This window comes from Solanum tuberosum, unplaced genomic scaffold, assembly GCF_000226075.1.
Source record: "Solanum tuberosum cultivar DM 1-3 516 R44 unplaced genomic scaffold, SolTub_3.0 scf00013, whole genome shotgun sequence".
Lineage (NCBI taxonomy): Eukaryota > Viridiplantae > Streptophyta > Magnoliopsida > Solanales > Solanaceae > Solanum > Solanum tuberosum.
In genome coordinates this window covers 2353665-2366142 of record NW_006238940.1, presented here as the reverse complement: position 1 = coordinate 2366142, position 12478 = coordinate 2353665, and the positions used below count along the sequence as shown (strand labels likewise).

The following is a 12478-nucleotide window of genomic DNA, read 5'->3' as shown; positions in this document are numbered from 1 at the left end:
AGGAGATTAGAGTTCTCTCTTCCATTGAACTCTAAGGTTTCAGTCTCCGTTTGAAGAGCTGAAGAGATCAGACTTCTCTTTTAATTAATTCTAAGGTTTCAGCCTCGCTTTAACGAGCTGATTTATATATCGCCTTGTGAATCGATCCTTCCCTAAAGGTTCATAACACAATACATAGCCACTGAAGAAGGAAGACAAAAATATATGTTCATGGTATATTCACTCTAATGTTTCATTTGATTGAAATCTCTTGCCACCAACACTTTGCTTTCTCCATTCATTTTTACTTACATATCTATTTAAAAAATTATTATTATCATGACTATATTATCATATTATAAGTAATAGGAAAAATCTATTTTTGAAATAGTGGATTTAACATCAGAACTAATAATTCAATGGACTACGTTGATGCCCATTGTTTTAGCAAAATTAGGAAGAAACACCTTCGTTTGAGGGTAAAAGAATTAAAAATGAATAAACAAAGAAGAAATATCTTACCCAAATCATGTGCCTTTTTTCAAAATTGTTTAATATTATACACTCTCCCACAACTTCACGTCACTGTTAATTCATGAAAATCGTAAGAAAGAAAATTATTATATGATTTGCTACAATTTGTTCACCAACTCTTTCTTATGTGGTACTTCGAATTTCTTTGAATTTCGAACTTAATCAACTTTTGCAAATAACACTTGAGAATTTTTAAGAAGAAAAAGAGTAGAAAACTTAAAATAATCTTAGTTTAAAAGTGAGGAAATTCCTCTATTTATAACAAACAAATAGTAGTATGAATACGTGCTAATTGTACCTTATCAGAAATGTCACAACCCTTTGAATAAACATAGGACAATTGTTTTTAAATTATTAATACATATTATCATAGAGTTACTTGTATTTTGAGATCAAAATGACCAGATATCATTAAAACATTTCAAAATACATTCTAAGTTTAAATATGGGAGAAAGTGACGTTTCTTTAATAATATTATTTCTTACTTCACTCAATTTTGTAAACAAATCTAACCAACAAAATAGAAAAAAAATATTCATTCAAAAAAATGTCACCAATAGCCTTTCCTCTTGAGGTTATGAACATAAATGATGTACACCATTTAAGTAGAAAATTTTGTCTTAAATATTCATACTTGAAATTTAATATGTGCATGACACTAATAAGGATTACCATAATTATTTCAATATTTTATCTTTATATGCAACATATCTTTTACAAAATATTATTACTCAATTAATATTTAAGTAAGGCTATCATAGAGAGGTAATTTTACCAAAAAGTGTACTTGGTTGTTATCATGAATGATGGTTACATATACTTCAGTAGAACAATTTAATTTTAATATATGAATAACATCACCTATGGTGAAAAATATTTCATTTCATTAAAATTCTACCTTATCTTTGTGAAATTATAGTTTTCTCCTTTTTTCTGCCGCATACATATCATATAGTTGTTGTCTAATGAAAGTATCTAGTATCTTATAGAAGTTGTATCATGATATAAAATATTTAAATTTTTCAATAATAAAAATTAATAGATGAATAAACTTTAAAGTATTATTTATAGAATCATTAATTTGATTTAAGATCATTTTATGATCAATCAAAATTTTCTTATCTATTTTTATATAGCTTGTAAGGAGTGTATCTTGTGATATAAAGAAAAATTATATGGAACAGTACATAGCCAATGAAGAAGGAAGACGAAAATATATGTTCATGCTAAATTCACTCTAGTGTTCCATTTGATTTAAATCTCTTGCCACCAACACTTTACTTTCTCCGTTAATTTTTATATACATATCTATTAAAAAATAATTATTATCATGGTTGTGTTATCATATTATAAGTAAGAGTGAAAATCTATTTTTGAAATAGTGAATTTAACATCAAAACTAATAATTCAATGGACTACGTTGATACCCACTGTTTTAGAAAAATTAGGAAAAAACTCCTTCGTTTGAGGGAAAAGAATAAAAAATAAAAAAAGAAAGAAGAAATATCTTACCCAAATCATATGCCTTTTCTCATATCTGTTTAATATTATTGTCTCTCCCACAACTTCTCGTCACTGTTAACTCATGAAAATGGTAAGAAAAAATACGAGTGTGAATTGATGAATGATTTGCTACAATTTTTTCACCAACTTTTTCTTATGAGGTACCTCGAATTTTGTTGAATTTCGAACTTAATCATTTTTTGCAAATAACACTTGAGATTTTTTAAGAAGAAGAAGAGTAGAGGACTTAAAGAAATTGTAGTTTAAAAGTGTGACGAAACCCCTCTATTTATAGCTACCAAATAGTAGTATGAATAGGTGTTAATTGTGCCTTATCCGAAAAGTCACAACCTTTCGAAAAAGTCACAACCCTTTAAAAAAGGCACAACTCATTAGGAAAGGCACAACCCTTTAGAAAAGTCACAACTCATTGAAAAAGTCACAACCCGTCAAAAAAGTCACAACCTTTTGGAAAAGTCACAACTCATTGAAACAGTGACAATCCTTTAATTTGAAAAGGTATCTACTTTCAATATAATAAAATTAATTAATAAAATAAATTGAATATTTTTAATTGGGGGTATTATAGTAATTCAACATTCAAGTTTGGGAGTTCATGCTTTTAAGGTAGTATATAGAAGATATAGATAAATTACATGAGACCTAGTGACTTTAGTAATTTAAAAAGATCATTAAAAATTAAAGATATATGAAAATTTTCAGTTTTTAAGAACCTTATAGTAAATAAAGAGCCATAAAATGCTGAAGCGTGTTCGTATCAGTATCATATTACATTAGCACAACAAATTATGTTGCTTATTACGGAAAAGCTCATGGTGTCCCATGCAGTTTTATAAAGCATTGATTTCCATATGCAATAACACAACAATTTAGTACATGAGATAGAAGAGGACGCTTAGCAACCTTAGCTTTGTGAAGGTTTTCTGTTCCTTGTAATCAGTACATTGAGGTTTGAATAATCATTTTTAGTTTTTTGCTATGCATATAGTTGTTAATCCTTAATTGGTTCGGGGGTTTTTCGGTGATCCGGGTGCTGAAAGATTTTTTGTTCAGTTGGATGGAGGAAGAAGGAGAAGACACAAGGTGTGGAATGTCGCACCTCTAGTACTTACGCAGGCTGTTTGGACAGAGAAATAAGAGAGCTTTTGAGGGTGTAGAAGTGAATTTCGTACAACTAACAAGTAGTATTTGCTTTTGATGCACCCATGGTATTCCTTTTTAAATAGATGATTGGGTGTCTCTCATGAAAACCTATCACTTTGTAGGTTTTCTACTTTTGGTATACTCCTTGTATACTGGTGCTTACTTTGCCCACATATTACATACTTTTATTATATTTATCAAAAGAAGTTGTGAATATAGGGTATCCATTCACTTCCTTGGTGTCTTTACCTTTTTTTAATCCTTTTACCGAAAGAACACAAAAAAAGAAGGATTTTCTGAGGTGAGGAAGAGGAGTAAATTTCTACTGGAAAGCTGATATAATTATGATTAATAATTTTTGATTTTGAGTTCAATTTTAATTTTCCTAAGACATATTACCTTTATCCTTCTAGATGTCCGAGCGATTTAATCAAGAACTATCCCTTTCTGGTAAGATTCCAACGGGCCATTTCAATGCTGCTTTTGAATATACCACTTGTTGGCAAAAAGATGCTGCCTACACGAAAGCTCTTGCTTTTGATGGGGTCTTCATCACGCTCTATAACATTGCCTTAGAGAAGGCTCAAGTTGTACTGCGTGATCATGTTAAACAAGCAATTCCTTCGTCTTGGGATCCAGTAGCATTGACAAGGTGAGAAGTTGTTTGCATTTAATTCTTTTATTTCCTCCAGGTGTAGGTAACCTCTTTCGTTAAATCACTGCTCATGTTTTTCTACCTACTTTTTTAATGGTTGTTTTTTCCTGTTTCTTTTTATTTGGCTTAAAAACTGTAACACATCGATGAACAAATGAGATAGAGCTTGCTCATAAGAAGTCGTAAGCATGTAGGAACCCTTTTATTTCTGAATTCTCTGGTACTCAGCTTCTTAAATACCTCCAATCTTATATATCTTCGTTGTGGAGATCTTTGTTGGGTTCCTTGGGAGGTTCTTGAATACAACAAGTTGATAATTCCCAAGGTATTCATGGAAGTTATTCCCCTATTCTAGAGCTGTGCATGGATAAGTAGAAGTAAGATCCTTTATGCACCTAATGACAGTGTATTTATAATAACAGAGCTTTCTACCCGCAAAGAATGTTTCCGCACCAGTAGTTATCTTGTCGATCAACTGATGAGATGCCAAGGGCAAAGGAGTGGGAGACTGCCTACATTTTACCGTTATAGTGAGCCTCCGGAGTGACATTGTGACCTGCAAAAGATGCATTCCCTCAAAGCTAGTTGCTTTGTAATTCTTTTTTGCTGGAACAACATTGTAACTGTTAATAGTTCTGATAAATTTTTGGACTTCATTAGCTCCCTAGTCATAGTGTAGTTTCTACTCATGTATTTGAACTAAGTTTTGCACATTAAACACATCGCATCTGCTTGATGCTTTATTAATGAAACACCCTTACTTCATCAACATAATAAAAATATATTGTGGCCTGCAATTTGATGCTAAATCATATTACTCAGTCACATACTCAACATTAATTCTTAGACTTACATCAAAAATTGGAAACGATTTTAATTTCCAGGTTTATTGAGAAATATGGTACCCATGTTATTGTTGGTGTAAAGATGGGCGGAAAGGATGTTGTATATGTCAAACAGCAATATTCATCAACACTTCAGCCTGCTGATGTACAGAAAAGGTTGAAAGAAGTGGCAGATGAAAGATTTAGCGATGCAAATGTACAATCCAGCACTACTTTGGTAAGCACATATAGGGTAAAATGGTTTCTGATGTCCACTCTCACGAACAAACACACACACACACATACAGAGACAGTGGTCCAAAATGTTGGATCACATTTCCTTGCAATATTTCCAGCCTTAGCATTTTATGTTAAATCTAAAATAGTCTGTTTTCTCTACACCTATTAGTATCTTTCTTTAGCTTTTGACAATAAGTTATAATTGCATTCTGTCTTGCAATCTGAAGATCATATTTGTTTCTGGGAACCTCAAAAAAGCTGGCTCGACTTGCTTATCCTGATCACCTGCTTTGCTTCTTTCAAATTTTTTACTGGTGATGATTGACTCTTTACGTAAAGTTATCTGAGTATCTAATGGGCACATTGAAATTTGAGCCATCTATATTTTGCTTGTACAGTAACCAAATTCTCGTTTTTGGTTGCTTATTTGGTAAGGTTCCTCTGATTGAGCATATTATCTAGGTGCATACTTTTTCAATGTATGCAGTTAGAATTTCTACTTCCATACCGCTACATCTCCCATACCGATTGAAAAAAAAAAGAGCGGGTACTGTTTTTACCGAATAACAGAGAGGTATGTAAATAGTCTAGATTCTTATAAAAGTAAATGACACTCGGGGAGAAGAAAAAATATGTAAATTCCTCTGTTGTCAATTAGCACAAAAGTTCTGCATCTTTACAGTAATTCAACCTTTGCTTGGTCTTCAGATTATAAATATAATCCTGGCAACCTTATTGTTTTGCTTCCGATTTTACTTCCTGCTGAAAAGTTCGATTCTCCTCCTCCTGAATATGTACTTTTGTGAAAATTTTATCCCTAACTATTCCTTTATCAGCTGATATCGTTTTCTTACAAGTGTCATTTTTATATGATTTAATTCTGTATGTGAATGACAATTTTGTACTTGGGAGTGTGTATAGTATCTCTGATGCTGCTTATTGTTAACGGAAGGACAGTAAACATTTCATTTCAACACTTGGGATGCGCACAATCTTTCTGCACTTCAATGCTATGGAATTACTCAAATAATGAACTTAAAGTTCTTTCAAGAAACTTGACTGTGCAGATTGCAGAAGGGCCTCAACTTCCCTTCTGCTCTTGGTGCCATTGCAATGAGAATAAACTTGTGAAACTTACAATCATTAGTATTCTTTTTCTGCGACAGAAATTTCTATACTGTTTGGCTTTATTTTCTTAAATAGATTTTGTCACTTAAAATGTTGTCTCTTTTTATCCAGGCTTTTAGGTTCTTAGAGTTATAGCAGATGGACCATTTTTCTTAAAATTGTTGGTACTTTTCAAGAAAAGGATTTATTTCAGAGTTGTGTTAGCCTTGCAATTAATAAAACCGGAAGCATGTTGTGATTCTAACTTAAGCACTTTGGCTTCATTGCTTTCAGCTAGCTAATAGTGAACAACTGCTGCCCTTTATGGATTCCACTACATCAACAGTTCATCTTCACAAAGAGGTAACAAGTCTTATGAATACTAGTAAGCAAAATTTCTGCATCCTTAAAGTTTGTATTTGCTTTGCCAGTTTCTGATTGAAGATGTTTTATAAAAATTTGACTGTGACTTGTTATGGATATAACCCCAGGTTAATCCAGTAAAAGGCAACAACATACCAGTATAATCCCACAAAGTAGGGTGTGGGGAGAGTAGAGTGTACGTTAGGGATGGCAATGTGCGGTGCGGGGCAGTACGGGTTAGAGTTTTTGCAGGGCGGATATAAAATATTTTTGGAGAAAAACATGTGGGGCGGTGCGGGTACGCGGGTTGTTTTTTTCTCTTTTGATCTTAATCTAAAGGGAAAATTCTATGGAACACAATAAGGGTAAAGCACATCTCTCATTAGTAACTTCTCTCTCTCGTAGTATAAAATAAGGGTTTATACATTTTTGGGCTTCTAGTGTGAGTAAGTGGTTGTCTGCTCCTAGTTTGAGGAAGGCTTATTAGTCAGTCAAACTGATATTTCATCCTTTTTCTTTTGTATATGAAGAACATCCAATGAACTACTATGGTTTGACACTGCTCTTTTTGAGATCATAACTTTCATTTTAGCTCTTATTTAGGTTTTCTGATTGCTCTGATTTTCGCCTTGTTGCCATCAGTGAAACCCTAAAGTGCCTTTTCAAACTCTGGTTGGGTGGATGTTTCATTTCTTCCTGCCATTTCCAATTTGATATTCAAGTTTCTTTCCGTTTCTTCATATGTCAATATTGTATTCATTATTTGGTTGTCCATAATCTTCTCATTTCCTTTACCAATCCCTACTTTTACCTATTCTCTTTGACATCAGGATATTACATTCCTCTGGGGGAGGAGAGGTGGAAGCCGTATCAGAAATATCCCACATAAAAGGTGGTGTCAAACTGTTCCAGTTGAACCAGACGTGATTTCAATGTCATTAATTCCAATATCATCATTATTGAGCGGGATTGATGGCAGTGGTTTTTTGAGCCATGCGATTAACTTGTACATACGTTGTGAGTATTGTATATCTTTTGCATAATATGGGCTGCTGTTTCCTGATTCATCTTAACCAAAGACTTTGCTGCTTGCCTCTTAGGTGTATAGCTAAATCTTTGTTTGGCTTTAAATGATAGAAAGATCTGTCTAAATAAATACAAATTAGAGTTAACTAAAGGAATGCAGCAAAACCTTGAATTGGCCAAAAGTGTAGTTAATATTTGGACACATTAATTAGCTAGACCTTTATGGAGGAAACTGAATTCCAAATTATCACAATTCATAAATCCAGTAATCTACAACTCCTGATATACTAGAAACAAGATGACTCTTGTGAACTTATGGCTGTAGATGTTTTAAGAATATAAGCTTTAAGCTCCTCACATATTTTGCCTTCTAGGAAAGGCAAATATCATGATTTGAGTGTTTTTGCACAGGAACCATCTTTTAGCTATTCGTGCAAAACTAGGGGTATGCAAAAGCCGAACCGACCAATAAACCGAACCGAAAAAAATGTTATTGGGTCATTGCTATTGGGTTATTGGGTTAACGAGTTTTTAATGGTTTTATAAAAAAAATTATTGGGTTATCTTTTTGGTATCGGTTTTTAGTATTGGGTTATTGGGGAAACCAATAACCCATTAAGACAATAGTAAGTTACTACTATACCCTTAATAAATATTAAATATTAATAATTTAACATAACTAAACACTACATCAGTACTCTACACTACGGTCTACACACTTCACACGTCATGGTACTTGTACTTCACATCAGAAATTCCATATTATGTTTTGGTTGTAACATGTTGTTGTAACCTTCGTACTACATCTACTCTTATTGATGCAATTTCTCATTATATTTCTTGTTTCACTATATCAAAGCATTTACAGTTGATTTGCTTGTCTCACTGTATCATGCCAAATTGTTAGAGAAGTGAGAAAGCATATATTTATTTTATGAGCATTTTCTTATTGGGTAAACCAAAAACCGAACCGTTAATGTCCAAAAACCGATAAAGAATATGTTATTAGTTTGTTATTGGTTTAGCGTATTTAAAAACCGAAAACCGAACCGATAATACATAAAACCGAACCGAACCGACCGATGCACACCCTTATGCTAAACTCAAAAGTAACTTTTAGACAACCCATTTGATCGTTGTATATGGCATACAGATAAACCACCAATTGAAGAGCTTTATCAGTTTTTGGAGTTCCAGCTTCCAAGGCAATGGGGACCAGTGTTTGGTGAACTTCCTCTTGGTCCAGAGAGGAAGCAGCAAAGTGGTGCAACTCTGAAGTTCAGTCTAATGGGCCCCAAGTTATATGTTAATACAACTCTGGTAATCTCCAGCTTTATTCATCTATTACTTGGGAAGCTATGTTAACTTCATGAATTATTTTGATGAATTTTCAGTTTTAAAATGTTTTACGTCAAATCCAGTTTCTGATCTGTGTTAGATTTTATCAGATCATAGAAAAACAATGTTTACAGATTACCAGGTTTCATGAAGTACTCTTTCATTGAACTGTTTCTTACGATGCTCGATTTGATACTTAAACAGCTGGGAAGCTATTCCGTCTCTCAAAGGAGTTTGTAGTAAATCCTTTGTTTTTTTTTTCAAAGTGAATCATATGTTTATATATTTTGATATGAGGCTATATTATGCAAATGCTAAACTATGTTAGAGAAAGGCTGATATAAAGCATACTACAGAAGAGGATAAACATAGTAAATGGACAACAGTTGAAACATTGCTCTATGGATTGGATCATGGAATTGCAAAAATTAATGATAAACATAGATACCTTCTTGAACAGTCATTAAATTGCTCAGTTCTTGGTTATTCATGGTCTTGTTATAGTATTGTATGAGCAAATAAATTTTACAAACGAACTGTGATATGTCAAGAGCACAAAAAGAAAATAGGAAACCAATGGAATGCAGTTCCATTTCTACAAAATCAGTCCAATCATCATCTGTTGATTCTCTTATAATAGATTTGGGTAACTAGGTGAAGGACTGATTTTTGAACTTCATGTATATAGAAAGGAGTATCATGTATGCATGAAAATGTAACAATTAAGAAATATGATCCCTTGGATGTGAAATATGGACTTCTTTCACTCTCGAGAGTTCAATGGTGCCTTACGCTATGCAATCATTAACTGTTTGTGTTATTTGTAATCCACCCTTCTTTGACTCCATCTTCTAATCACTTCTTTAGTAGAATCAATAAAGAGTGGAATAAGCAGTTCATTTGGAGCAGCAGTTGAAATAAGTGATGCAGGATAGAATAGGAGTGTTGGCCAGTCAAGAACTCTCACGTTCTAAAGATGAAAGATGCGGAAATGAGTATGTTGTGATGGATGTATGACCATACTAGGAGAGACAGGATTAGAAATGAGTCTAATGAGATATCCGAGACAAGATGGGAATGGCTTCGGTGGAGGACAAGATGCGGAAAGCGAGACTGTGGGCATGTGAAAAGGAGATTCATTGTTGACCTGTACAGGTGTAAGAGGTTGGCTATGGATGGTTTTAGGAGAGGTAGAGGTGGGCTGAAGAAGTTTTGGGGAGAAGACATTAGACAGGACATGACATTGATTCAGTTTACCGAGGACATTACCTTAGATAGGAGGTTATGGAGGACACAAATTAGGGTAGGAGGTTGGTAGGTGGTAGTGAATTGTCTTGCTATCTATCCATCATAGTAGTCTTAGTATTACTCCTATAGTTTTGTTGTCCTTCGATTTCTGTTACGATATGATATTTCTTGTACTTCGATTATTGTATTATTTTGTTGTAGTTACTATTTAGAATGCTTCGTTATGCTTGCACTTTCGTTGATTCTCTTTTTGGACTGTTTTGCCTGTTTCTTCTTGAGCCGAGGGTCTATCAGAAACAATCTCTGAGGTAGGGATAAGGTCTGTGTACACTCAACCTTTCCCAGACCCCACTTTGTGGGATTACACCGGGTATGTTGTTGTTTGTATTGTTCAACAGTTATCAAAAATTACTTTGCATCAAGCTCCCCAATTAGGTCACAAAATGGCAACCCTATGAGAAGATGAAACGTATCTTTTCCTACCTGCTTAATTTAGAAAATATAAGGATCCTTCCTGTTACTAACACACAGCACCAACTCTATTGGGTTCTTTTCTATCCTTAGATTGTTAGGCGCTGAGGTAGGACTCTATTCAGCTCGTTGCATTAAAACTCAACTTTAATGGAGCGCTGCTATCAATGCCTTCATTGTCAATATCTAGTGATCCCGAAGACTTGTGTTCCATTCTGAGTGGTGTTTCTGCTGCTGATATGATTAATCAATATACTACTGGTCAAATTACTTGTGTGGCCTTGCATCATAGAATGCAAGTATTTCTAGTTTATGGTTCTGTCTCCAGGAGCCTGCCTTATTTCAGGTTTGCATTTTGTGATCACATTCTGGTTCATGCTATCCAGATTTTGGGGACTTATTCTATGCATGCCAAGCTTCCCCAGTATGCTTCAATTTGACACTAGCTGAACTCTGAACAGCTTTCTGGAGATAGTTCTGAGGACTAGTATGCAAATTTTGTACATTATACTGATAAACGACTGTGTAGTCTTTATTATAGTTTCACACCCTTATAATTCTTTTTTTGGGGGCATGAGGAGTGAGGGATGGTGGGAAGCACAATGGGATCGACAATTATATTTTTGTCTACTTCCCATGATTAATTTGTGTCGATAGATGGTCTAATACATTTTGTTTCATCTTACATTTGTGACTTTTTTGAACGATAGTTGCCTAATGTACGGCCAATCAATGCTGTACATTTTATTTGTCTGTGTCTATTTTTTTTAAAAATGAAATTCTCCTTGGCTGTACCATTTTAATAGGTGGATCTGGATAAGCCAGTGACCGGCCTCCGATTGTATTTGGAAGGAAAAAGAAACAATTGCTTAGCAATCCATTTGCAGCACCTTTCATCCTTGCCAAAAAGCCTTCAGCTTCAAAATGAATCATATGGCTATGCGAGCAGCTCCTCTGACCAAAGGTATCATGAGAAGGTCCAATGGAAAAGTTTTTCACATGTATGCACTGCACCCATAGAATCTGATGATCTCTCCATTGTCACGGGGGCCCAATTTGAAGTTAGAGAATCTGGTCTGAGAAATGTTCTTTTTTTACGCCTTCGGTTTTCTAAAGTCATTGGTGCCACAGTCATAAAGAGACCTGAGTGGGATGGTTCTCCTGTTATCGCCGAAAAATCTGGAATCATCTCAACTATAAGTTCTCATTTTTCCTCCGCTCAAAAGCCACCGCCACGACCATCTGAAGTTCACATAAATTCTGCACTTTATCCTGATGGACCTCCAATGTCAGCACAAACCCGAAGACTCTTGAAGTTTGTTGATACGACAGAGATGATGAGAGGACCCCAGGATCAACCTGGCTACTGGATGGTGTCCGGGGCTAGGCTTGTAGTCGACAAGGCTAAGATTTCTCTTCGTGTTAAGTTCTCTTTACTAGCTGTTGTCTTGCCAGATGAAGAGGAGTCATTGCAAGGCTAATGTATAGGGGGAGAAAAAGAAACAAAAAATTTCTACAGTTAACTTAGCATTTTTGTTATTATATATCTGTAAAAATAAATAATAGGATTTTGGGAACTTCTCTTGTATGAATTGCTTTATTAATGTGCAGTCTGTAAAATGATCATCTTCTTTATTATGGGGGGACAAAAAAAGAGAAAATGGGAAATCTCTTTGTAGTCTGGCAATGAAATTAGTTTGTCTACTCTATTTTGTATTTTAATTGCTTACTATGACTTTTGGCTTCTTAACTTAATAACCTTGGGAAAAATTCCAGGTAATTACACCAGGTGTCCCTCAAAGTGTGTGGTCTTAAATTTTATATCTCGTATAAGAAAAGTTTTTAGAGACTAGCCTTTCTCCCTCTTTATATATAGAACAACTACACCTTTACCCTTCTACACTTCAAATATTTTTATACAACTCTTCATGATCAATTGTTTCTCAACATTTATGTCTTTTTCTTCATTTTTTTTCATTTCTTTATTTTTCTTTTTTCTCAACCTTTACTTTTTCCGTCTTTTTT

General features: G+C 34.1%; 1 protein-coding gene across 1 annotated transcript in view; it reads left to right on the top strand.

Moving 5' to 3' along the window:
* The window catches only part of LOC102605807 (MACPF domain-containing protein At4g24290-like), a 21619-nt gene extending 9462 nt beyond the window's left edge, over positions 1–12157 (top strand). The window contains exons 2-7 of the mRNA XM_006339979.2: positions 3595–3833; positions 4721–4898; positions 6302–6370; positions 7201–7387; positions 8550–8716; positions 11260–12157. Coding sequence (XP_006340041.1) covers positions 3595–3833; positions 4721–4898; positions 6302–6370; positions 7201–7387; positions 8550–8716; positions 11260–11934 — 1515 coding nt within the window. The 3' untranslated portion in view covers positions 11935–12157. The remainder of the gene's footprint in view (positions 1–3594; positions 3834–4720; positions 4899–6301; positions 6371–7200; positions 7388–8549; positions 8717–11259) is intronic.
* The last annotated feature ends 321 nt before the right edge of the window (positions 12158–12478 follow it).